Source organism: Drosophila pseudoobscura, chromosome 2 (assembly GCF_009870125.1).
Source record: "Drosophila pseudoobscura strain MV-25-SWS-2005 chromosome 2, UCI_Dpse_MV25, whole genome shotgun sequence".
NCBI classification, from domain to species: domain Eukaryota; kingdom Metazoa; phylum Arthropoda; class Insecta; order Diptera; family Drosophilidae; genus Drosophila; species Drosophila pseudoobscura.
Window position 1 is genome coordinate 25665840 of NC_046679.1, and position 25992 is coordinate 25691831.

General features: G+C 45.9%; 5 protein-coding genes across 5 annotated transcripts; 2 read left to right on the forward strand and 3 right to left on the reverse strand.

The window, feature by feature from the left end:
- The first annotated feature begins 1860 nt into the window (after positions 1-1860).
- LOC4802773 (uncharacterized) lies at positions 1861-3297 on the forward strand. The gene has a single exon (XM_001359596.4). It carries the CDS (start codon positions 2344-2346, stop codon positions 3166-3168), a length of 825 nt encoding a protein of 274 aa, XP_001359633.3. The 5' UTR covers positions 1861-2343; the 3' UTR covers positions 3169-3297.
- Positions 3298-4918: 1621 nt separating this feature from the next.
- Positions 4919-10274, forward strand: LOC4802774 (uncharacterized). The gene is made up of 2 exons (XM_001359597.4): positions 4919-5104; positions 8889-10274. Exon 2 carries the CDS (start codon positions 8904-8906, stop codon positions 10080-10082), a length of 1179 nt encoding a protein of 392 aa, XP_001359634.3. The 5' UTR covers positions 4919-5104; positions 8889-8903; the 3' UTR covers positions 10083-10274.
- beta-Man (beta-mannosidase) lies at positions 10136-13996 on the reverse strand. The gene is made up of 9 exons (XM_001359598.4): positions 13617-13996; positions 13231-13365; positions 12638-13154; positions 12475-12571; positions 12089-12377; positions 11552-12031; positions 11062-11483; positions 10611-10991; positions 10136-10544 (listed from the first exon to the last, which is right to left on the reverse strand). The coding sequence occupies exons 1-9, from the start codon at positions 13765-13767 to the stop codon at positions 10287-10289; spliced, it is 2730 nt and encodes a 909-aa protein (XP_001359635.3). The 5' UTR covers positions 13768-13996; the 3' UTR covers positions 10136-10286.
- Positions 13997-16155: 2159 nt separating this feature from the next.
- Positions 16156-20113, reverse strand: LOC6897782 (beta-mannosidase-like). The gene is made up of 10 exons (XM_002137851.3): positions 19888-20113; positions 19441-19584; positions 18869-19388; positions 18716-18803; positions 18464-18635; positions 18284-18394; positions 17735-18220; positions 17039-17676; positions 16796-16978; positions 16156-16735 (listed from the first exon to the last, which is right to left on the reverse strand). The coding sequence occupies exons 1-10, from the start codon at positions 20006-20008 to the stop codon at positions 16463-16465; spliced, it is 2736 nt and encodes a 911-aa protein (XP_002137887.2). The 5' UTR covers positions 20009-20113; the 3' UTR covers positions 16156-16462.
- A 1281-nt stretch (positions 20114-21394) lies between these two features.
- On the reverse strand, positions 21395-21999 carry Dsk (Drosulfakinin). The gene has a single exon (XM_001359599.4). It carries the CDS (start codon positions 21957-21959, stop codon positions 21540-21542), a length of 420 nt encoding a protein of 139 aa, XP_001359636.3. The 5' UTR covers positions 21960-21999; the 3' UTR covers positions 21395-21539.
- Between the last annotated feature and the right edge of the window lie 3993 nt (positions 22000-25992).

A 25992-nucleotide genomic window follows, 5' to 3' on the forward strand; every position in this document is an offset into this window, starting at 1 on the left:
CACCTTACAGGTAAACGAAAGCTTGTACACTCTTTTTAAGTACATATTTGAGTTCAGGAGCCGCAATTCACTATAGAAAAAATTATTTGAATTATTTTCTTCTATTATTTTAGAAAATAGTCTTAGAGGGTTAAACATTATTACCAGTGTGACCGCGGACTTATCGTTAAAATATACGGTCTGACCCTCAGAAATATACCGAAATATATACTGATAACAAAAACGAACATAGCCCACCTAAGCCCCCTTTATTTAAATAGTTCAACTACTTGAGGTAAATGGTGGAAAATATTAAAGACTGTAAATTCTTCTTGTAGATAGCATGGATGCTATCTTTCCTGTGAATTTAAAAACCCCGAATATCTTTCACCTGAACTGTGCTACTGCAAAGCAAGGAAATCGTATTCCTCGATTTTGATATTCGATTTGATATTAATAGCTAGGACTTCCATACCTGAACACATAATTTTATCCGATTGATAAATCAATTTCCTACAAGATATGCTAATTTTAACTACTTCATTTCTTACCTTTTTATTGCATTTTTTTTTTCTTAAATGAGGCTTCAAAAATCAAGTCAAAGCACTAAAACGCTGCTCAACAGGTATCCGCTACGAGTATGGACATCTTTATACCCTATTTCATTCAATTAAAATTCTGCTTTCCAAGCTTATTTGATTAGATATATATATATACAATATATATCTCGAACCATCGCCAAAATGTAATACATATTTACATTTATTTGAGTGTTTTTATAAAAACAAAGTTCTGTGTATGAAAGTATATACATTTATGTATGGATTTACCTTTAAAAATTTAATTTAATAGATTGATGAAATTGATTAAATGTACCATTATGAAATCTTTTGTCTCCTCCTCCGATGTTGGCTGTTTGTTAAATTTGTAAGCAGGCATAACAATATTAGCATTGCCGGAACAAACTGGTACTATCATACTTTATCCCGTTTTATAATACTCCCTAATATAATAAAAAAATGCATGAAATATTCCCTTATATATGTACCAATCAAGCCTAGTAGGAAGTATAATCCGCGAATAAGACTCTAAACGGTTCATGCAATGAATGATTCGATCTATAATGCGGAAGGAAGGTATGTATATAGTCTCTAGTGGATCTAATAACAAAGTGTCTATCTATACAAGCATTATTTTGACAAAAAAAAAACAAATAGTTAAATAATTTTTGAAAATTGAAATCAAATCATTAAAAATATGTAATCCGAGTGTCAATGAAAATGAACCTTCATGGTGACAGAAAATATTCTCTAATCGGTTCTCTTAAAGAGTCGTTGCCGCCTGTTTCGACCATGATGGAAGCCTCGATTGCCCGCATTATTGCGTTATTCGGAAAATATTACGATTATGCCTGTATATTTAACATTTTTCCAACCACATGTGTCTTTCACCTTCGAACATATGCCACACAAACACCAGCTGCAATAAAATACGAAGTTTCCTATATGAAATCTTAAACAGAAATCCACAAATCATTGGGAAAACCAACTCACACTTTACCTTCCATTGCCCTCTTTGATTGCCGTTTGCCGTTTGCCATGGGACCATGGACCAACACCTTTGATGGATGGCGGCATGTGGAAAGGCGGAATATGACTTGTAAACCTTTTCAGGGCGTTTGCCTGCCCCCCGCCTGCCGAACTTGCAATAACGCAAACAAATTGTCTTTCTTTGTTTGAGCCGAGTTCGTTACGTTACGTTTGGCCCAATGATAACTGCTGCTGTGTCTCTGGCTCTGCCTCTGGCAGTGGCTCTGGATGTAACTGCAGCTTAAGGCAGATGGCTGATGGCTGATGGTTGACGGCTGACGGCTGATGTTGCCGCAGGTTTGCGCAAATTGAGCTGTGCTGTAATTTTGACACACTTTAGAGTGTCAAGTGTGCAATTTTCTGTTACAATCTTGTGCGCTCCACGTAACGCCTTAAGATCGTTAAAATGCAAATTGTGCCCTGGCTTATCAGCGGGAAAAAGTGCTCAGAGTTCATTAATGGGCCTGCGAGACAACACTATCGATCGACGTGATCTGGCATTGACACATTTTCCGGCTATTTTCGATTTGGGCCATGTCGCAGTGTTGTAGAAAAGCTAGCTAATGCAAGTCAATAAATATTTTCCGAGCCATTTAACGGGCGGGCGAAAACAGCCAGAACACTGTAATAGTGCTCTACTGGGGGCAAACAAAAGAGTCATTCTGTTTGGACAATTGTGCCGTGGAGCACGCGCCCAGAAAAACCCATCACAAAAACATTCCCACTGGACAAACCCGCCGTTAAGTGGAGCACAGCCTAGAAACAGCCGGACGACATGAATTTACACCTGCGAGATTTCCTTGGAATGGTTTACCTTCTGGCAGCCGTGGTAGCTCTGGCCGTGCACGGGACTAAGGCTCAGTTCTACAACCCGATGCCGATGTCCGTACCGAGGCTGTTGCCGGCCCCTACGGAGCTACCGGTTCCAGTGGAGCACCGGCAACGCTTCTTGCTCTACAACCCCTTCAATGGTCAGCAGCTGGAGCCGCTGCGATACATGTCCTTCCTGCGGGGCGACAAGCGCCAGGCGGGGCAGGTAAGCGGAAACCTTGTGGAGCTGCCGCAGCTCTGGCAGCCCTGCTCCTGCGCGGAGTTCACCTGCCGGTGCTGCCTGGGCCTGGTCTTCGGGTTCGGGGAGTCCTTCAACCAGCGCGTGTGTACGGCCATCGAGTACAGCCGGGAAGAGCTGGGCATCCGCCTGAGCATCGAAGTGAACCAGCGGTCTGTGGCCAACTTTGGCTTCTCGGCCCGCAATCCTCCGGACTACTGCATCCCGCTGCTGCTGCCGCTGCCGCTGTTCAGCTGCCTACGGCTCTACGACATACGGGCCTACGGCGAGGGCAATGTGCAGGTCTGCATCTCGGTGGTGTTCAAGGTGCTGGTCAGCCAGTTCTTCGAGTATCGCTTCAACTGCATCCGCTTCGGAGTCAATGGAGTGTACTTTGTGCGCGACTCGCACCAGCAGGACCAGGGCCAGGTCGTGGAAGTGGAGCTGGACAAAGAAATGGCCGCACAATCATCAGAGCAGGGCTCCAAGCGCTCTAATCTCCCTAATGACAAGTTGGCCTCTGGCAGCCGCTTGGATTTCCATCCCATCTAATGTGGTCTTTCTCTTGCTGTCTACCATTTTTCATCATGATCCATGCCTCATTCTACGAGTATTACACGTTAAGTGAAAAAGTGAAATTTCTGTTAATTAAAAAGCTTTTTATTCCGAGCCCCAACACAACCAGCGCTGACGAACAGAGTGCTATGAAAATTGCGAAAATTGCCAATAAAACTCGAGCCTTACTTCGGTTTTGTGTGAGCGATGATGCGACTGCCTCAGATTTGTATCTCAGGCTGGCACACACACGTGCACCCAGCATTCTTCTCTGCACGGGAGTGTAAAATATACAGTATACTAGTATGTCCAACACACCTATTTCTGGGCACTTTCGTTAACGAGCGCGCACATGGCAATTATTTTACTGGCCGGCATCGGCGCACTCATCTGAGGCATCTTCTGCCTGACTATGCTCCGAATGGAGGCGACCTAGGGCTGGCCCAGGCGTAGACGCAGACGCAGACTTTCGACCCCCTAAATTGTTTTGGCAGATCCGTGGGAGGGTTTTGACTCCTTACGACATACCGAATAGACCATGAAAAACATGTTCTTTTTCATGTTAGTTTATGTTTAACTAAGAGGCGTATTTGTAATTCATTGCAGTTCAGTCTAATAAAAATTGCGTGAAGATTAATTCGGAAATATTAATACATGTATCTCGTCTTTATATTACCCTAAAAAATTGATCATGGACAAATTGGACTGTGCAAATAGCGCCCCATATTTTGTGCAATGATAGTTTGATGATATCTTTAACTTTATTTATAATGTATTTGTTTCCTTTCAAAAATCACCCAACGAAAGCAAATTAATATTAATTCTGGGGCGTTTCCTTAGCAGCCATAAGATATTGTATTTGGTTCCACGGAAATTTTTAATTTCTTTTTACAATAATATTACCTTTGAATATTAATTCGTGTTTACTTTGTCTTGCTTATTTTCACAAGGAATTGTTTCTGTTGCTGCTGTAAGATCTCGGTGAATGGCCCAGGAGTACAAGCAAGCTTCTAAATAGGGATTGTTTTGTTGCATATTCTAATTGGATATAATCATGATGGATACAATGATGATGATAATCAGCTAAGAAGACACAAATGGTCGGTTGCGAATACAGATGTTCTTAGGCGGCGGATGGACCATGAGATCGGAGCAAGTGCAGATTACAAGCAATTGTAGATCGCAGCTCACTGCAGGGAACATGTCGTGATTGAGTGACAGGATGGGTTCATCCTCTTTTCGAATTGCCAAAAAGCGAAGCCAGAGAAATACACGCACCAACCTCACCATCAACTTTGGAGCATTGGAGCTGGAGCTGGAGCTCTGCTGTGGGCCATGTCGTTGTTGGGTTTGTGGCAATTGCGCAATTGGTCGCTCACTTCGACTGCGGCTTTTATTTTGGCATGCTCCGGCTTTGTTTGCAGGCCCGGCCAATGTTTCTCCGCCTCTCCGCCTTCTCTCTCCGCCTCTGTTTCTGGGCTCGACAGCAATTTTGCTTTGGCTAGAGAGATAGCCTGCCTTCGTCTCGCCTCGTCTCGGCCCAGTCTCTTGGCCAGCTCCAGCTGATTGTGAGTGTGAGTGCTGGCAAGTCTGTTGGTGGTGGTGGCGTTGGCATCAGTGGTTCAGCCTTAGCTGTTACTGCGGCTGCTGCCTCGCCAGCGTCGCTGTCGGCCTCCAAACATACATGTGTATACATAATAATTTTTACTTTTCTGTCGTTTTCCAGCTCGCTGCTTTTTTACTTGCAAGCAAAAGTTTTTCATGTGCCGTCAGTTGTATTTCGGTTCGCGCCGTGATCTGTCGCACACTTCAGCAGAGCCGTCGTCGTCGTATCCCAGGAAACGAGTAGCAGCAGTGGCGTCTAGGAGCCCACGCTTAGAGGTGAACACTAGTATATTGGAATATCCCCGATCCGAAGCGACAAGACACAAATGTAAGTTCACCGGCCACAGCGTCGTATGCGTAACATTTTCCGATGGGAATCTGCGGATCTGGGGATCACTCGAGCGCCTATCTGCGGACCCTAGTCTTTGCTAGGTTTGCTGTAGGAATCCATTTATGAATGAGTTCTAGCGGATATAGACGGCTTTATTTTTGAATAGATAAGCAAGTAGACGCCAACAGTAGTTGTTGCCTCGCTATTTCGGATGCAAGCCGACCTACCTCAATTCCCCCTTTGAATTTTGATGGAACTCCCCTCGAAACTTTGGGTGCCGTGCCGAGCGAGTGCCGTCGAGTGCTCTCCATTCTCCATCCATGCTATGATAACTTTTCACTCTTTGGACCGTGCGTGGGCCTAGACTAAGATGAACATGAAGATGAAGAGAAAACAAGAGCGGCGGCACGGCTTTGTGCTGGGTGACGTCGAGTGACGTCAAACCTACAAATCTGCCGCAGACAGATAGATGCCGCACTTCGCACTTCGCACTGCGTACCGAAAGTAAGAAGAGTTTCACTTTCAATTGCGACACCCGGCACATGGCACCGGGGGGAGAGCTCGGACCTATCCTAAGCAGCAGAGGGCATCATCATAAGTCACAGTGCTGTGCTGAGTAACCGCATATGTAATTAAAAACAAAAACAAGAAACAAAAAGATGCTGGCAAAAACCATAATCCGGATAGGCAGAGGCCAAGAGCAAGAGCACAGCATCTCTAAACTTTACGATCTATGAAATTTCACATTTCATTGCAGCAACGGCCACCGGCGGGGTGGCGGGGCGAGGGGGCTCGGAAAGTACGAATGTGCATGTGAATGGGGAGAAGGAGGGTGGGGAGAGGCAAACAGCAGGAAAAAATCATGTAAAGTTTCTCACTTTTGGGTGGGAAATGTTAATCACGAAAAGTAAAAGTGAAATTAATACAGTGTCGACAGCAGCAGCAGCAGCAGCAGCACCAAACCGCATTAGCTTCGCCACATTTGCATTTCGCACATGACAGCAGTAGCAGCAGCAGCAGAGACAGCAGCAGCAGAAATTACAGCAATCGTTGATAACAATAAGCGTCGGAGCCAGCGACCGTTCAATTGCTGCTCGGCCACGGTTTCGGAATCGGAATCGGAATCGGCCCGACTACCAATGACAGCACCTAACGAGACCCACTTCAATACCCCTGATTTGAATGCATTCAATGCACTACTCTGGAGCGGGGGGTGGAGGTAGAGAGCAATTTGAGGGCGTAACAGTAATTTCAATTCAGCCTTTGTTGTCAGATCCCACTCCTCGAGGGCGCTGCGACGCGTTGTTGAAGTTGATTGACAATCTTACAAGAGGCCGAAGAAGTTAATGGAAGGGATCCGCCGGCTGTCGCCAGATAAGTGAGAGTTGCCCTTCTGGGGCCACAGATTCTACCCTCGCCACAAAATGGCTGCGGAAGTGCGAAGGGAAAAGTCGCTATTTACAAAGAGATTTCGAGTGAATGTTGCCACATCGGACGAGAAATTCGCCCTCTTATTAGGTGTGCGGCGCCTGTCACTCCGCTGTTTGTATGCAATAGGCATGGCGGGAAAGAAAGGTGACCGAAGCACGCGTGGGGCGAACTCTTTGGATAACGAATCAAATCACGGAAGATCGGATTATAATTGCAGCCTGCATTTCAACACTCGATCCCAAAATGGTCAACTGCCATCGTCCCATTAATCGCCTCCCACCAACCCACCGAGTGACGTAACTGCCGATGAGCCGAGAGACCGAGGGAGCCGATGAGCAAGAGCTGCCGAAAAAGCGAACAAAACAGTCGTGACATTGAAGCGTGCGCAGCGATGCCGACTGCGATGACGATGCCTACGTCAGTGCAGTTGCCGGCCAGCGGCCTAAAAACGCTGACCAACGCGAAAGGCCCCAAGAAAGAGGAGCGGAAAAGAGACCAAGCGCTCAATGGCAAACATTGACTCATGTTGTTGCTGCTACGCTGCTGCTGCATCAGTGCAAAAAGCAAAACTAGTTTTTTATTTTTTTTTATTTTGCTGCTGTTACAGTCCGACTTCGTAACGTAACAACAACAAAAGCGAATGGAAAAGCAAAAAGCAAAAGCAAAGACTAGACTTCGGGTCCCCGCTGCCGGAGCGGGTTCACTGGGGAGCAGCCGCGATTCGGCGCAGTCGGCCGCATCGAGTTGAAAGTGAAAGTCGCTCCGTGCGGAGCGTTTTGGGCCGGCGCACAGCCCCATACTTAGCCACCCAGAGCTTCAGCCTCCGCCAATCCCAATTCCAATCCCAATCAGAGTCGTTGTCGTGCCGTGAACTTTGTTGCGCGCGTTTATATTGAAATTGCAATTTACAATTTACTTAATTGTTTCTTCTTCGCATTTTGTCGGCAAATTTTCCCTCATTAGTGGCTTAATGCGTAATACTCGTATTGATGGCCTGCACCAATCACGAAATTGGATAATCAGCAGATAAACGTTGCACAGTGGTCGCACAAACACCCCGATCGTTTAGATCGAGCCACTCGACGGTCAATTTAGGGGTTGAGTCCCAGTTCGAGTACTTTTGCAGAGGGTGTTCAAATACGCAGTCTAAAGTTACAAATCTATCTGGTATAATTATGGGAAATAGTCTTTTATCCCATTTAGGAAGATCAAAGTTTACTATTATCTAAATGCTCACTCTATGGTAGTAGTGTTATGCTCGTATATATACTGTATATGAGGAATTACATGAGGTATCTTTAAACTAATTATAAGGCCTGCCCAACGAATTATTTGTTATGTTCGCGATTCTCGTCGTAGTAGGGAAGGGCAAGGGCTTGTCAACGTCGAAAATGTCGTTGGCCGAGCCCCAATGCCGGCGACTTGACGACTTTTAATAATTTCCTCATGCCGCAGCTGCAATCGAAAGTTGCAGTTTTTAATTGATGTTTCGCTTTCTGAGCCCAACGCACCCAATACAAACACGCGAGTGCAACAAGCTCCGTAGCTCCGTAGCCAGCGATGCAGTCGAGCATCCACCGTTGTGGCTGCAGCCGCAATCGCGCCGCTTGTCGATAATTAAATTACGAGTACTCGAACTGCCGGCAATGGGGAGCGGAATCCGAGCAGGTGTTGGAGGAGATCACTTTGCCACAGAGTGGAGCACGCATGCCGAACGGCTCATTAGCTCGGGGAAACACATTTACAAGTACCGGGGACGGAGGGATCGGTGGGAACCGACCCAACAAGCTACCCAACAAGTTACTGTCTGTACAATAGGGTACTGTCATAAACTTACATTGCATTATTGTAACATTATGAGCGTCTTTGAGTGTTTAGCCCTTGTAAGCCTTACTATAAGCTAGTGAGAACTGTAGGAATTGAAATTTCAAATATAATACAATTGGTGTTCCACTTAACAATGGTATAAATAATAGAAACCATACAAATACAAAAAAAGGAGAACAACAGAATAATAAACTTAAAATATTTTTCAATTACTTGTTGATTTCATATCAGAGGAGTAGTATAAACAATATGGAAAAGCCCTCTGGTTTGTTATACGATTATATTCGATCTAGAATATATATGTAGTCGGTATATGCACTTAACGAGATCCACGCAGCTGTTATATACTTATGTAAAAATATATTATAACATATATGTATGTATAAGATCGTTATGAGCTAGCTATTCGTTTAATAAGATACAAGACACTTTTGTGAGTTGCGGCTACCGGATATAATAAGTTGGCAAAAAACACACTCAATTATATAATACTAATTTTCCAAAATTTATTTCTATATAACAGAGCACTGACCTGAAAATGATGGGGACAAGCTCTTCAGCATGGAGTGCTGTGGCTCTGATGGGCTGTTTAACCGTGTGCCTTTCCATGGCCTACGCCCACGTCAACAACGAAAATGCCGGTGGAACCACAAGCGTGACCGGAAAGCCCGCCCTGATCCGGACGGAGTTGCGCTTCGGTCGGAACCTGGACCCATCCAAAGTGCGAGTCGTCAGCGTCAAGTCGAGTAAGGGCGATGATGTGGAGATCCTGGTCGGAAAAAACAGTCGCAAGGCTCGTGCCGAAGAGGCGTCCGGCTCCTTCTTCGTGCGCAGCTCGGACGTCAAGCGGCCAGTAATACAGCCGAAGAGCAATGCCAGTGGACGCCAGCTTACCTTCGAGCATAGTCCCGCCCTGATCAAGCAGAGCGAGCTGGCCCAGCAGATGGAGACCTATCGCCAGCGCAGGACCGAGGCGGAGCAGCGCCAAGCGAAGCTCATTCAGCTGCAGTTAGCCAAGGCACAGAGCAAGATTCTGGAGCAGCACGCAGTGCAGGGCGACTCCCGCCGAGGCCGCCAGCTGGGGACAGATTCAAGTTGGCAGCCAGTATATGTCCAGGCGCAGCAGAGTCCTCGCAGAAACTTTTCGTTTGCGGCGGACCGTCAGTGGCAGCAATATTTATTTGCCGACGCGGCGGAGGCCCTGCCCCGAGTGCAGCGTCAGGCGCAGAGGTCGGTCGTGAGCTTCCCGCAGGACATGCAGTATGCTGCCTCTGAGCCAGCACAATACTTTTCCCGGGACAGGGACACGCGCTCCTATGCCAGTAGTGGATCGCCGCAGAGTTACCGCCCCCAGAATATCATTACGAAGCACAACTACAACGCCTTGCCGCAGAAGTCCAAATTTGTGAGCTACATGCCGCATTCCGTAGTCGTCACAGCAAGTGCAGGCGTGGCCACGCCTACAGCCACGCCCAATCGCAGGCCAGTGTCGGCGGCAGTCTACAATGCGAGTCCCCACCGCAATCCCATCGGCCAGAGTACCCACAGCGTAGTTGACGGACCCGCCGTGACGCTCATCGAGGGTGTCCGTGTGCCAGACACAGCCGAGGACAAGGTGAAGACGTGGCGCAATGCGCGAGTCCTGAACAACCAATTGGTGCCATATCCGGAAGGCTACACGCCGCCCCGCGTCCAGATGCCCAGCTTCGACAGATAAGTGATGGGGAAGCAGGAGGAGCGCAAGGACGCTTCAGTGGATTCCCGTTTGGGTTGTGGGTGCTTAGCGCTCGACTACGAGTGTGCCGGCTGGTCACACACGTATATTAAATGCTATTTATTGATTTGTTCATTGTTTAAGTTATTTATATGTGTTATATTAAACCTGTAAAAGAAGAGGGGCACCTACGTATATGCTCTTGATCTAAGGCATGAAGTCGTTTACGGTCAAAACCTTGATTTCTGATTTGCGTAGTCGAACACAGGACGTGGCATCAAAGGTAAGATAGACCACGTGCACGGGCGTGGTTTGCATGTAGCCGTTCTCAGAGAACAAATACTGGTAGGGCTTCAATAGCTCGAGGTATACGAAGACCGCGGGCCGTTTCACCTGGATGCTAATACTCAGGCTGTTCCGGATGACGTTTCCAGTGGTGAGACAGGTCCTAGACGCAATATCATACTGCAGAAGCATAGGAGAGTTAAGCCAATGGCATCCTCATTAGCTAAGAGCTCATGGAATACTCACCTCTAGGCCGGGATCCTCGAGTCCGACAGCGGCGGCGATGTTGCTGGGGAAGAAGTAGGTGCGGGAGAGCACCTCCTGGCGACGACGCAGCTGCAGTTCCAGGAAGGCATTGCGAGTATTGAACTCCTCAACAAGCAAATCCTTGATGGGGATGACCTTGTCATACTGTACTCCGTTGGGCCGGAGGGTGACCGTCCAATTGATGGAATCGCGCGGAAGCAGCTGCGACCACAGATATTTGTTGGCCACAACGGTCAGCCCCTCAGTGTCCACCTGCGGCTCATCGCAAATCAGGATGATGTTGAGCGAATCTTCGGTCTTGTCGTACTGTGCAACGATAGCGATGGGGGCCAGGAAGTCGCGCGCCCAGTAATGCAAAAGCTGGAAGAAGGGTTGTTTGCGCCTTTGATCATTGCGGAACGGATACTCTGGACTGCTGATGCAAGCTAACCTTCCAGTTGCCATAGAAATCAATACCGGACCAAGAAGGCGCCACCCAGACATCGTTCAGCTGCCAGTAGAGAGCGCCCATGGTGTTGTGAGCTGTGTCCCGTAGGCTGCGATACAGTTCCGTCTCCACCTTGGTGGCCATGGCCTGGGAAATCTGGCTGAAGTAGATGAGTGCCTCAGCATAGTTTTCAGCCTCCGGGAGAGGCAGTGGCAGATGACGCTCCACCAGGGTTTTGATCGGATAGCTGCCCAGAGGGTGATGCTGTCGGTGATTCATCAAAGCGGCGAGGTCGTCGTCATCATTCTTACTGCGCTGCCAAGAATAGAAGCTGGGAAAGCTCTGGAAGCCATATTCGCTTGCAAACCGCGGGGTGGGATAGATCCCTGGATCCCAGCCGTCCTTCAGGTAGTCGTAAAAGTGCACTGTCGATAGAGAAAGAAAGAATAAGAAAGAATTCTTACGTAGATAGCGTATGCGTGACATTTTTTACCGTCGCCATAGTAGTCGTCCTGGGGGTTTTCTGAAATGTAATTGTCCATCGCGCTGGCCTTTCCATTCGACGGCGAGGAAACCAGTGGCTGAGGGCGCGACTTGTGGGAGACCAGCTTTAGCTCGTGGATGACGTTGGCCACGTAGAGTTCTCGGTACTCAGCTTTAAAACGCTCCTCGTCGTATATTGTGTGGTACCAGTCGTTCACAAGTGCGGCTTCGTTCTCGTTGTTGGTGACAAAAATTGCAATGCTGGGATGGTGCGATAGGCGCTTGGCATTCTGGCGCACCTCCTCCCGCACCGAGGACAGATACTCCTCTCCCACCGGGTACATGGCACAGGCGAACATCATATCCTGCCAAATGAGCAGGCCAAGGCTGTCGGCGAGGTTGTAGAAATAGTCCGACTCGTAAACCCCGCCGCCCCACACGCGCAGCATGTTCATATGCGCCTCCTTAGCAGACTTCAGTAAATGCTCAACTTTGGAAGATTTTGTTAGGGGCTAAGGTATGTAAATACGATACTATATGGACTCACTTCGGTCATTTGTTTGATTTTCAGGCAGGATGTGGGAAGGTATGTAGTTGCTGCCCTTCATGAATATTTCTAATCCGTTGACCCGGAAGAGAAAGGTGTTGCCGAGTCCGTCTGGCGCTGGCACCTCTACCAATTCAAGCGTGCGGAAGCCTACGCGGAGCGACTTCTGCGATTTGGTTTTCGAGCGCACTTCTGGTCCCTTCGACCCCAGCCAGGCCTTGAGCGTGAAGTGAAGCGGATAAAGCTTCTGGTCACCATAGCCATTGGGCCACCAGGTTGCGACTTTCTCCTGCGGGTCGACAATTGCACTTGACCCAGATATAGACACAGATATATATGTAGTCACCGGCATTATTGCCGGGCGACGAAATTACGGGGCTACTCACAGTTGGCACGGCCTGATCGAACTCAATTATTGGTGTCAAGTAGCTGATGGGTTGTGAGGTGTATGTGTCAACTACAACCGGATGGTCCAATAGCTCGCTGCAAGCAAGTTCTAATGAGTTGATGCGAGCAAAATTGAAACAGAGTTGTAACAAAGCCGCTTACACTGCATAGAGTATCAGGGTGCCGTAGAAGTTCTGCCTGCCCACCGCATCCAAGTAGCAGCGGATGTGCATATTCCAGTGCGAGCCGTTGGCGGTTCGGCTGATGTCTACGTCGATGTCGCGTATGACTGCCACCTCGTAGATCTCGAGCTGCACGTTCTTCCAGAGGCCCATCGATGGTGCGGCCAGACCCCAGTCCCAGGCAAAACTTGATTGCATCTTTCGGAGCATATTCATGTGGCACTCCCCGTTGTAGCGCTCATGGGGACAGGCAGGCGGAACAGAGCGCTGAGCGGCGTCCAGAGCCTGCGCCTTGGCCAGCGCCGTCCACACGGGGGACACTATCTCTACCTCCAGGATATTCTCCTGCTGGAGGATGGAGCTGACGTCGTACGAGTAGCGCACAAACATGTTGTCCGTGCGTCCCAAAAGCTGATGGTTCAGACGAATCTCGGCTATGGTGTCTATCCCGTGGAACGTCAGGTTAATGTGGCCCCGCTGGTAGTGATGAATGTCGACTGTGAAAATTTAAAAGCGAATCTTTTATCATTTTATGGAGACGTTATTAGGGAGGGTATGGGAACCTTGGCTTACACTGAAACTTATTTGTGTACGTCCAGTTGTCGTAGGCCAGCCAGCGTAGATTGATGTCATTGTAGGACTCTAGAACCTGGGCTCCAAAGGCACTGTATATGCCGGAGGGCAGGCTTTGGTTAGCAATGGACAGGGCTGTAAAGATATATATTGATTAAGGACCGGAACAATAACCGCCGTCTCGTTCACAAGCCGAAATGGCGCCTCGATAAGCGCTTTTTTGATGGTTTGTAAACAAACAGCTGAAGCTATCTGCTCCTAGCACATCTGATTATGGACACTATCACCATCAACTAATCGTACATAATTTCATTTATTATTTACGGTCTATCTTATTTTTACGATTTTACGAATAGGTTCCTTCGATGGAATCGTGCTGTACTCACATCCATTCTGGTTAGTTATACTCCACTTGCTGCCCAGCTCGATTACTTCCACTGAATCGCCAAGGATGCCACAAAAAATAAATCCACACCATAGTCCAATAACCAACAGAACGCCTCCGTCGTGGCGTCCACTCCCAGGCCGACACTTCATCAGGCAGTTAGTATTCGGCCTAATTTACTTGGGGCTATTTTAAAGTATACTAAAGTAGCTTCGCCTCTCCAATAAATTGTATCAGAAACCTATATGTATGTAGCCCCCCTTTCGGAGCGCACACGAACCAACGGCAAACCGAATCCACAAAGCGCGAAGTTGCTTTTCCAAACGCACTCTAACGGCAAATGGCGATGGCGACTGGCAGCCGACTGATCGTCTGTCGTTCCATGGGGAAGTGAGAGTGGGAGCGCGAGAACACATATCGATAATGAAATTAATTTCAGTGTCATGCTCTTCTGCACACATCATCTGTTCTTCGTCCGGCTCGAGAGAGAAAGATCGAAAGAGAAAGAGAACAGCAACGAACACTATAGTGCCTCGACTACGGGATACCCATATTTGCGGGAACAAAAATCTGTTGATTGTTCTCTATCGAGCGGGCTTCGATTTTCACTTACCCATGTTATACCTCAGCTTCTAATTATACATATATCATTAAATATATTTATTAGTACATAATATAGACGTAGGTCGTCGTCGTCCGAACTTTTATTTTGGCGGGGAATGGCGCACGAGCGAAGCGACTGCATAGGGGGCTTGTTCCCTAGTATAACAATGTACATAGTGTAATAATTACAAATAAAAAAGTGATTTGTGCTGAGAAAATTATGTATATATGTATGTTCATACATAAATATCATCAATGATTATAGACATTAATGAAATATATGTAGATTGGTATGGAATGGGTCTATCAATCTGTATAGTGTCATACTTGCGCACCAAATAATAAATCATTTATCTCATCTCGTTTTCTGATGAGAGTGCACAGAATGAATGAAGTGGCACGCCGCACTTTGAATACCCTAAGGGCCCATTCTTCGACTGTGAAGTGAATTATGATGTATGTGTGTTTACAAAATAACAAACAGTTTCTGATATTGTGGGACAATCTTCTTCAAAAAGTGTCATACAGTGGTATGTGAGCCCAGAAAATGATATCAATCTAAAGCCTATACACACAGAATTTGAGAATACGTGTGACATACAATGCATTTAAACACGCTGGATCCTCAAGAGAAAACATAAATAAAACAAAGCGTAAAAAAATGATGAAGCGGGGCGAGCCAGCAACATATTCGTTGTATGAACTGACATGGCTGAACTACATCTATATGTATAGTATAAATATAGTGTGGTTAGTTTAGTAGTCTCATACGAGCATTATCGAAGCACAGTGCTAGTTTGAAAAAAGTATCGGTATTTTTGTGCGATAAGCTGAACTAATCGTCGTTTTATTTTGAAAATAACAATTTTATAGGCGAGTGTGATTGATTTTAAAAATAATAATCACATCTATGGTTCAAAATACAATAATCAAAGAGGTCTAAAAATATACATATGCATAGCAGCTTCGTCTTCCCCAGTTTAATCCCCATTACTTTCATCGGGGGCTCCATAATCAAATTCAATCGTATCTAAACATTTGTTTAGATCTAAACAATATAAGAGACAGACTAAATGACATGCTGTCAACGTACGAAGAAGCTCCCATAGAGCCTGCTGAAAGAAAACGAACACGCTCTCGAAAAATTCCTATTCCTTTCCTCCCGGAAATTGGTTGCAACAATTGTGGGGCTTTGAAGCATTGCTTGGTTTTTATGATGGTCCCCAACATATCCCATCGTCTTCCTTATCCTTTCCCTTTTCGCAGAAACGTGATAGCCCTGCGACGTTTATCAATGATAGAGGATACTGAAAGACAAGAGGAAAACCCATGGATACTTGATCTAAGTTAGTTTGCCGAAAAAGGGAGAAAAGCTTCGGAATATCCTTTTGTAAAACTTCACGCGCTATTCCGACGAGTAAATGTAATCCAAAAGCTTTGTTTTTTCCCTCTATGTATGTATGCCGCTTCCGCTCTATATCTCTCTCTGTGAGGATACTTCTTATCGGGTATAACAAGTTTTCGAAAGATTGCTGCACTTCGTATTAAAACTGCAGAACAAACGATACTAAAATCGATTGGAATTTGGAAAACATCAAGTGCGCCAGCGTTTCATTTGAAAATCCAAAACAGTAGAGGTGGGAAATCATCGATAGATCCAAATATCGGTGATTGGGAAGCGGAAAAGTTACTATATATAATTCTTGCTCGAAAATACGTAGACATAGTTAATTGGTAAAGCCCGCATGATGGGTACACCTCGCAGGGCTTCAAAGAATTCCCGCCATACTCTCAGGAAAGGGGACAATATCCATCCCAGTCTCGAATTATATGTACATATGTCGCATCATGTGTTCGGACCTGGCGGACAACCTGATTTTGGCTTCTACACTACAGTTCAAACAGTGTTGAAAACTAAAATGAAATCACACTGGCGGTATTTTCCAATTTAGAGCTCATATACATTTTATTTATACATATTTTTTTTTATAAGTTTATTCTGCCTTGTTTGGCGTTTCGTTTCAGCTTCTTGCTAAAGACTGAAACTAAAATACGGAAAACCCTATAATATATGAAAATATCGAGCTAGCTCAACGAAATTTCGCCCAGAACTTTCAATGAAGACAGGCAGTGTCGGGCTTTCCAAAGGCATTGATAAATAATATAAAAAGGATGTAGGTAAAGACTGGAATCCACCCACTTCTTATATTTTGTTAGATTTATAATTTATGGTGAGAGTTTTACTCAGATTAAATATTGATTCATCGTTTGCACTTTAATGTGCTCGGTTGTCAGCCTCAGGCACTCCGAAGAGTTTTCAAACTCCAGGTGCACTGTTTTTCTGGGCTCTGTCTGCGTAAAGCCATTTGTCGAGAACTGGTGTCTCTCCTTAAAATAGTCTGGATGGGAGACTTCCAAGTACACAAGCAGAGCTGGATACTTCACTGTGATGCGTAGGCTGAAACTGTTGGCATACGGTTGCTTGGCCGTGCTGCAGTCAGGACCCACCACTTCCAGCTGTCAGGGGTAAGTGAAGACATGATAGCAATACGATAGGAATATGGCATTCGCACCCACCGCTAATTCCGGATCTTTGATGCCCTTAACGTTCTTTATAGGCACCGGGTAGAAGTAATTTCGTGACATTGTCACACCGTTGTTATCTTCCAAGACGATCTCCAGAAAGATTTCTTCCTTCGAGTGGTTTTCGTACAGAAAAGTGTCCAGAGGTATTGGGCGCGCTTCCAGCTCATTTGAACCCTGCGGATATATTCGATAGATCTACTGCTGGAGCCAGTTGCTGGTTACGGTTACACTCACCAGAGCGAAGGCACGGGCTATAGTCTTTTTAGCAATGAAGTCTGTCCAGAGATAGGTGTTGATTTTCACGTGGTACAAGCGCGTGTCAGCATGCTCCATGTAGTCCTCCCTTGTGAGCGTCACGTTGAGGTTATCCGTATTCTTATCGTACAGGGCAATCACCCTCGTGGGAGCCAAAAAGTCCTTGGCCCAGTAGTAGACTATCTTAAAGTTTCCATAGAAGTCGATGCAAGACCAGGTGGGTGCCACCCACACGTCATTTAACTGCCACATTAGTGCACCCATTGTCTGGTTCTCAATGCGCAGGGTGCGGAAGAGGTCGACTGCCGTCTTGGCGGTCATTGCCTGGGAGACCTGGCTGAAGTATATGAATTCCTGAATATTCTCATCCCAGTTGTGGAGCATGAAAGGCAGTTGGAGGGCAATCAGCTTAAGTATCGGTATGAATCCCTTGGGATCGTGCTGGTGACTTCGAATGAGCGCAGCTATGCTTTCGTTGGACTCATCTGAGTCCTTGCCCAGCGCTCGCTGCCAGGTGGAGAACATGGGCAGACTGGCATATCCGAACTCGGATACGAACCGACCGTGTGGGTAGATTTCCGGGTCAAAGCCGTCCTTTTCGTCTCCCCAAAAGTGGACTTGGAACAAACAAATTTGTGATAAATAATATCAAAGCTTGCAACAGAGCTGGCTTACTATCGCCGAAATTAGGAGATTGAGGATCTTTGGCCAGCTCCTTGCCAGACTCTTCAGTACCCAGCGAGGGCGTGGAGATTAAAGGGCCAGGGCGCGGATTGAAATCGTTGCGTGAAATTATATTCAGCTCGTGCTTCAGAGTGCCCATGAATAGGGCCTGATAGTCCTTCTCAAGGCGCGTCGCATTTTCACCGAACTCCGAGCGATTCTTCACCAGGAAGAGCTCTATCTCGTTGTTAGTCACAATCATCGCGAGACTGGGGTGGTACGAGAGTCGCTGCGCATTTTGCATTGTTTCCAGGCAGACAGAAGCCACAAAATCATCGGTCAGGGGGTAGGCTGCCTTGGAAAATGTCATGTCCTGCCATACCAGGAGGCCGTAGTAGTCTGCCAAGTTGTAGAATGTTTCCGACTCGTAGAGACCGCCCCCCCACACTCGGATCATGTTCATGTGGACATCGTGGGCCGATTTCAGCAAGTGCTGTACTGTAAAGTGCATTTTATGATTAGCCATCTTCTGCATCTGTACAATGATAAGCACTTACTCACCCGTATCCGCCTCTGCTGATAGTTCTGGCAATGTATTGGCCGGTACATAATTGGCACCCTTCATGAAAATCGGATGGCCGTTCACGCGAAAAAAGAAGGTTCTACCAATCCCTACACAAAGGCAAGGAGAAGGGATGATATGGTTGTGACCATAGAGTGAGGAAAAGTAGTCCTACTCACTGTCCACGTCCTCCACCAGCTCAATGGTCCGAAATCCAATCTTCAATAGTTTCTGGGACTCGGTGCGCGAGCTCAGGTTGGGGACTTCGCTGGAGAAGCACTTCAGTGAAAACAGCACGGGGTAGAGACGTTGCTTGCCATAGCCATTTGGCCACCACAGGGTGACGCGGTCCTGGGGAGAATGGGAAGAAGAACCGGGATATACCGAACGACTCATTATCTCGTGAATGAATAGGCTTGCGTGTAACGTACCAGGGGAATGTGTATTTTGAACTCGAGAACGGGGGAGGCGTAGTTTACCTCTTGCTGATCCATTACAAGTGGTTCGTCCAAGAGCTCACTAAAAGGTCATTGTCATGGATTTTAATTTGCCTATATAATATTTTTTAATTAAGCTCTGAATACCTGGCATACACCACGAGCTTAGCGTAGAAGTTCTGCAACGCAGGTGAGCTGACAAAGGCCCGACAATCCATCGTCCAGTGCGTGTCATTGCGGTTGATGGCCACATCGACGTCGCGCAGGATTCCCACCGTGTAGTACTCGATGGTCACTGGCTTCCATATTCCAGACGACAGGGCTACTGGGTTCCACTCCCCGCCGAAGCTCATTTGCATTTTGCGGAGCATATTTCGATGGCACTCGACATAGCCCAGCGCCATTGGACAGCTGGGGGGAGCACTGGCAGTGCCCGATTCTTCCAGTTTTTGGAATCGAGTGCGGGCCTCCTGAAGGGGCGAAAGCAGCTCGATTTCCAGGGTATTCTGGCTAGGACTGGGCAGCAGCAAGTGCCCGATGGCGAACGAGTAACGGATGAACATGTTGTCCGTTTCACCGATCAGCTCACCATTCAGCCACAACTTGGACACGGTGTCGACTCCGTGGAGCGTGAGATTCACCAAACTGTCGCTGCCCAATTCGACGCCTATATATCGATCGGTCAGAGTCGACTAATAAAAAAGAAATCAGTTACTTACTGTCGAAGGTGGTGCTGTAAATCCAAGTTTGGTTGGCTATCCAGCTGAGCGCCACATTGTTTTCCTTTTCCAGCAGGTCCCCGTATGTTTCCTTCAGCGCCGTATACACACCACTCGGCACCCGGGCCACGTCGATCTTCAGTGCTGAAAATAGAGCGGTTATTTAGATCGAAGCGAAGGCGAAGAATTGTCGCATCTCAAATTGCATCAAAATCACACAGCCAGCCGTAAGAAGTATTTATAAACAATTAATTAGCGCAGGTTCTACCAGAGACTCAACGTAGACGATGGCATTTTAATCTTATCACAAAAGCAAACACTCCTGGGGAGGCCATGGCCCGTGCACTACTCGTGCCGTCCATGATGAGTCAATCACATCACAGCGGCAGGTGATAATTTCATCAATTTCGCGTACTCGCACTCATTAGACTACAAAGAGGTACTTACAAGAGGTCGCGTTCCTCAATGTCCATTTTGTAAGTTCCTCCACGAGGACAGTTTTGGCTTCCAGAGTGTGGACGGCGATGGCGATTAGCAAAACGCAACAGGGGTAAAATGTCTTGAACATATTTAATTCGTTTCTGGACAAGCAGCAATTGAACGGATAAACATCTTGTTCGTGTTTATTTGGCTTTAATTAAAATCTTATCTCTGGCGTGGGTTTTTTGGGTTCTGCGCTCTATGCTTCTTTGAACACACGTTACCGCTCCGGGAACGCTTTGATTACTGAGCACTTCCAGCAATTTGTGGTCTCCAAAGCATGGACGAACTTATCAGTTCGACTGGGTGTGGGGAAAATATCAGATGGCTGGCAGTTCGATAATGGGTGGAAACAGTTGAAATTGCTACCACATACACTCTCAAGGGATAACGAAATCACGGGAACAAACAAAGGATTCTTAAGGGGACCAGATTGAACAATGCAACTGGCATTTCTGATAAATCAGGAATCAGATTCAATTCGTGTAGATGTACATATATAGCAGCCAGAAAAAAGAGTTTCCGATTCCATAATAGCTAATAGCTGCGACGATTAGCTCAAGACTAAAAATGCAAGGGTTGACGGGCCAAATGCAGCAAGCTTAGACGCGAGCGAGAGAGTAGGATAGCCCGAGAGCGTTAGAGCTGCTCGGGGCCGCTGCTAAGTACGAGAGATTGAGATATAAGGAGATATAAATGAAATATTTAAACTGCTTGACCCGACGCATATTATTATGCATGAGAACAACAATTTTTTAAGGTTACTGCTTAATCTCGGCTGATTTCTGCTGCTGCGGCTTAAGTTACGTCTGGCTGCTGCGATTCTCTCCTTACGACTCTTTCTTCTTCTCTGTCCGCTGTTGATCTGCTGCTGTTACTACTGCTGTTGCTGCTCATCAGCTGCTCCTATGCTGCTGTTGCTTATCCCCGCTGCCCCCTCAATAGGCCGGCTGGCCCATTTTTTCTTACATAAATAATCGTCGTTCGGAACCTATAAGAAGTAGAGCAAAACGAGCTATACAGACTCCTGTGATATCCCAGGGAGACAATTTTTGACATGCCACCATCTAAAATCAAATCTCAATCTTAATCTCTAAAATCCCTCAATCATAGAAAATGATAATATCAAATAGATTCCAGAAATGGCTGTCGTGAGACAGGCCGTGAGGCCTCGTTCAGCGTGGCCTAGTGAGAAGATATAGCGGCCGAATAAGGTCGTATGTCTCAGTATGGAAATAGCTGGAATATTTGTCCCATAGAATGCAAGTACAAGTTACTTATAATTGTATCCTCTCAAATATAATATTATTCTTTAGAGATCAGTGAAAACCTGATTTGATCTGTTTCTATTCAGGATGTCCGTGGTTGTGAAGCTATCTGGGAACGGGCACATTCCTGGTCGTTTATGGTTTCTATTGTATTTGATTATGTATATATATTGTATATTATTTTACTAAGAAATAAACTGAAACTGTAGGTGAGTGAGTCCATTTTGGGAATGCGCATATTTATTACTCGTATATTTTCTTTACTATAGTTAATGTAGTAGCATAAGTAATAGTAATGGGCATATAATTATTTAAGATAGTATTTACAAAAGCCAAAAGTTGTAGTTGCGTTTACCGACCAAAGCGCATGTGACCGTAATCATCAAACTGGTCGTCGCCGCCCCGCTTTCCGAACCGCATATGACCATAGTCGTCGAAGCGTTTTGACATCGTCCGATCGTCCTCGTTGTCCATCAGCAAGTCCAGTTCGATGGGTATTACAGGCCGGGAGATTATTGGAACTCTGTGCCCGAACCCAGTGGATCTCTGGTGGCGTCTGCTGCCGAAGCGTGCCAACGAGAGCCCGTCCGTATTTCCCGCCTCTGATCCCATCTTGGGATCGAGGTCTTGCAGTCGCCGTTCCTCCTTTCCGACCTCCACGCTGGCTGTCTGGGACGGTACTGGCAGCACCACCAGCAGATAAAATGTTAAGGCCCAGAGGGGCATCGCCAAGGTGGCAAAATGCGCGCATCCCATTCCGCGGTGTCCCATTCTCGTCTTCGCCCTTACAAGACTGGTTCACTGCTCCAGAAACATCTTCTTTTTATAGAAAATCTGTTATCAGGGAAGCGCCCCTTCCTGTTGTTATTATTGCGCAGCCATGCTGGCCGCAAAGGTACAGCCCACAATATGAGTACAGCTCAATCGAATTAGCCTTGTGAGGGCTGACATGTGATTGACGTGATTGATTAAATCAACCCTCAAGCACCGCGTGCTGCTGTTCTGAAGGAAGAAGTTAATTTAACGAAGTGAAAAACGTGCAGACCTGGATCTACATTTATGCAAACATTTTTTTTTTTGTAAAGTTTTAATATTAGTGCCGAATAGATTTATATGGAAGCTATCCAACTATCTAGTAGTTTTGCTTCGGATATCCTGACTCTTTTAAGGGTTCCTTCCTCCCTTTTAAGACTGTATTGGAGCCCGTTCAGACGTTAGTTATGTTATGGTACATTAAGATATAAAAGTTAACGCTGACAATGGGGTCTGCAGCATATTTCGAATTCTTATAATAAAGGATGAATTTCCCCTTTCAAATTTGTATGCTGAATTAGAGACTTCTTCAAACCGGATTGAAAAGTAACATATCTGCTGTTGCCACTGGACTCTGTAACTCAATTGTATTCACACGCCATGGGAACATTATCTTTACATATGTTGTATTTGCACATTCTGATAATATTACCCGTATTGGAACATTTTGCTTCAATTAGAATGTACGCACGCCCACATTTACATAAACAAATGTGTGTTTATGGACTTGTATACCTTATGGGAAATGATAATGCGGGCGATAACAAAATTGTGCTAATAAAACCAGTAAAATATGTGTCAGATTCTATGTTACTTGGGTATTTCGCTCTTCTCTCTAGAAGCCTCCATCTGCAGCACTTGTCTCACGGGAGACCACTCCAAGGTGTACAATGGATTGATTGCAGTCTGTGATCCCCAAATGGCTACCTTGCCTCAGGTGCCTCATCCTCTCAAAGAACTGTAGTCTTTTTGCTGTCAATCTCTTTGTGAGTCTGACGCAGCTTTTCCAACTGGGACGGGCCTGCAACTACAAGCTGGAGCAGGCTAACGCAAATCTTTCAATAGCTAGATTTTCCAGGGCTTAGAGACGAAATACCATGACTGTACAGCCAAGAGAATAACTTGGCAAATAATCTCAACTAGTCAATCTCAAATAATCTAACTTGAGTCAATAGTTGGGAGGAAACTCCCAGTCGAAACGCTGGTAGTCGTTTCTACCGTATCTTTAAAATTGTGTATTTCAGGGATCTTTCGATTTGCTCTAATAGTCTCTGAGAAATGGTGGTAAAAAGGGTCGAACAGACCAGAGTTAGAGACAGAAACATACATACACACATAGTCATAGGCATAGATAGGCATAAAAGAAAACTTAAGAAATAACAGCCGGAGATTGGAGAGTGACGAACCTAGCGGCCATTCATGAGACTAGCACGAGGGCACAAGTGTGGTGCATACTTTTAGGGTAACGCACAAGTCCCGTTATGCAGCACTGGCCACGTTTCGGAAAAGAAATCTCGCTTGTTGCTGTTTTTGCTCTTTGGCGAAACTAAAATTAGGTTGAATGAAAATCTGACCGTGGATTTTGGCGCTCGGCTAAGCTAGAATCTCCATCCATTTTAAGGTGCTGGAATTTGGCTAAATATAAAACTACATAGATTTAAAATAAGAAAATTCGAGTCGCGCTCCATTCAAAGTCTCCTAATGGAAATGGCAATCAATTAGCTTCAATCGTACCTACATAGGCATTCATTCACATGTATATAAATTGCTTTAGAAATAATAATAAAGATGCACATCGTTATCTGTTGGTGCTGGTCTCGGTGAATATTAATGAGCGACCTACAAGCATCTCACATATGTATGCATATAGTATGAGTAGGTATACATTTTTGTTGTTGTTAATATGTTCTCATAATATCGGCTAATGGGCCTGATAACCCGTAACCCAGAATTTTGAAAGCAGGATAATTAATTAAATTTAATTTGTTTCATGCTACATCCCAGCGCTACAATTTAGAATGTAATGCTTATCCAATAAAATTTGAATTACATATTTTATTATGTTATAATCGGAATGGCCATACATCTCGTTCTGCCTTATACTAAATGAGTTCATCCAAAACTATTAACCAGAACTCTTTTCCACAGTTACCAAAAATATAAAATGCCCAAAAGATTTAATTTTCGTAAATCATGTCGCTATGTCATGACTTTTAACCAAAATGCGGAGTCGTGTTTTCGAGCAGAAATATCATGACATGAAGGTTTGATTCCATTAAGAAGAGGTGCGATTGAATGTAAGCCACCCAGTCCGAGCTAATCCAGTCTCCGTTGGTCAAGACTGGAGTGTCAAGTGCTGGTCTCCGTCCCCCCTTCTTATCGGCCACTCCGAACAGTTTCGCTATGTGACTGTGTAAAGAATTCCACTCGGCGACCGGATTGTCCGCATTCCACAGATTCAATCGAACAGTTCGTCTCTACACATAGAGAGAAACACCAACACAGGTCTACACAAAAGACCAAATTAACAGCTATACAGAAAAGTATCTACGGGTTGATCAATAAACAAACCGCAATCCAAGCCCAAGCCCAGTGCTTGCTGCAGTCTAGGCGACTTCGGCTTCCACTCCATTCCATTCCACTACACACACACACACACACGCACACGTACTCACACAAACACAGATCGATTCGAGTACGAGTAAGTTGGCAATGGTCGACAACCAGTCTCAGGGGCTGAAAGGCGAAGAGTTGGTTGGATCTGAGTCTGCAAAAGCCCAACAAGCGGAGAGCTCAAAAAGCACCAGAAGCGAGAGACGATATCCACAAGACCCTCTCAAACTTACAAACGGCTTTTGGGACGTACTCAATGTATTTTCAATGGGTCCATTTTTCGGACACATTCGTACTCGTAGAGTTGCAGGTGTTCTCCAGCTCCTCTTCGAAGAATTGTCGTTTTGGATACTGGTAGTTTGTAAAATTGTTTTTGCTTTTTCTTGACTGTGCGTAGACTGCACTAGACCGTATATGTATGTGAGATACGCCCAAAGTGCATATCTCAAAACTCTTTTCTTGTGTAAAATATGAGGCAATTTACCTTACCTGAGACCGATTATCAGTTTAATTGTGCGAAGAATGAAGGGCTTGACTCCTAAAATTGGAAGTCAGTGGCCAAGTTTAGCAGCATCCTTTATTTCCTTGAAGCTTATTCGGGGTGTTGGACATGGGACGGGACTGGACTTTGGTGGGAAATGTTAGCGGCCCGCGTTTGGCAATTTGCCTGCCTGGCCAGTTAGCCATGTTGTCTTTGGCTACCAGTAAAACTGGAAACGGAATGCTGCATTTTCTCGTTTCATAAAAGGTGGAATTTCCATAAAGCCTGTGTGCCGCTGACATACAGAGAGACCAGGCTATCAGCGTCCAGGGTATCACACTCAGACGAGCCCGCCCTGAGCGGTATATGGCATACGCGTTTCTTGGTTCGAGATTCATGTGTTCGGGTATTGCGCAATGCGTGCACGGGGACAGACCAGACCCATAAATTGCACAGCGACAGACACCACCAAAGATAGAGCAGCAGACAGACACAGAAGCTCCCTTGGACGGGCACTCGATCTGTAGATTTTGATTTATGTAATTGTCTTCTGAAATTCATATTACGAGTACACCTGCTGACCATTGGGGAGGATCACAGGCTTCAACTGTGCCCGATATAAACCAATCGCATTATGAAAACGTCGGGCCGCTTTGCACCTGAGCACTTTGTCTTGGTTACTGCGCCCAGCCTCGGGGTCGACAGTGAAACTGGAAGTGAAAGCGTGGGCTGGACAGCCTGAGCTGAATTCTCCCATCTGCCATCTCTCATCTCTTATTCACATATTTCATCTGTCCTCATTGTAGTAAAAATGAAAATCACGCGACAATCTCAAAACTGTCAAAACTCCTTGGGACGCCTCGGATGGAGCGTCTCTGTTTCCACGGATATGGTTGA

Excerpts from the sequence above, each read along its gene's own strand:
- LOC6897782 (XM_002137851.3), bottom strand. The coding sequence starts at position 20,008 with ATGTTCAAGACATTTTACCCCTGTTGCGTTTTGCTAATCGCCATCGCC. Across the intron at positions 19,389-19,440 it reads TTACAGCACCACCTTCGACA|GCGTCGAATTGGGCAGCGAC; the intron begins GTAAGTAACTGA and ends ATCGATATATAG. Across the intron at positions 18,395-18,463 it reads GCTGGTGGAGGACGTGGACA|GGATTGGTAGAACCTTCTTT; the intron begins GTGAGTAGGACT and ends GCCTTTGTGTAG.
- LOC4802773 (XM_001359596.4), top strand. The coding sequence starts at position 2,344 with ATGAATTTACACCTGCGAGATTTCCTTGGAATGGTTTACCTTCTGGCA.
- LOC4802774 (XM_001359597.4), top strand. The coding sequence starts at position 8,904 with ATGATGGGGACAAGCTCTTCAGCATGGAGTGCTGTGGCTCTGATGGGC.
- beta-Man (XM_001359598.4), bottom strand. The coding sequence starts at position 13,767 with ATGAAGTGTCGGCCTGGGAGTGGACGCCACGACGGAGGCGTTCTGTTG. Across the intron at positions 13,366-13,616 it reads TATAACTAACCAGAATGGAT|CCCTGTCCATTGCTAACCAA; the intron begins GTGAGTACAGCA and ends ATATCTTTACAG. Across the intron at positions 12,378-12,474 it reads TCGATCAGGCCGTGCCAACT|GAGAAAGTCGCAACCTGGTG; the intron begins GTGAGTAGCCCC and ends GTCGACCCGCAG.
- Dsk (XM_001359599.4), bottom strand. The coding sequence starts at position 21,959 with ATGGGACACCGCGGAATGGGATGCGCGCATTTTGCCACCTTGGCGATG.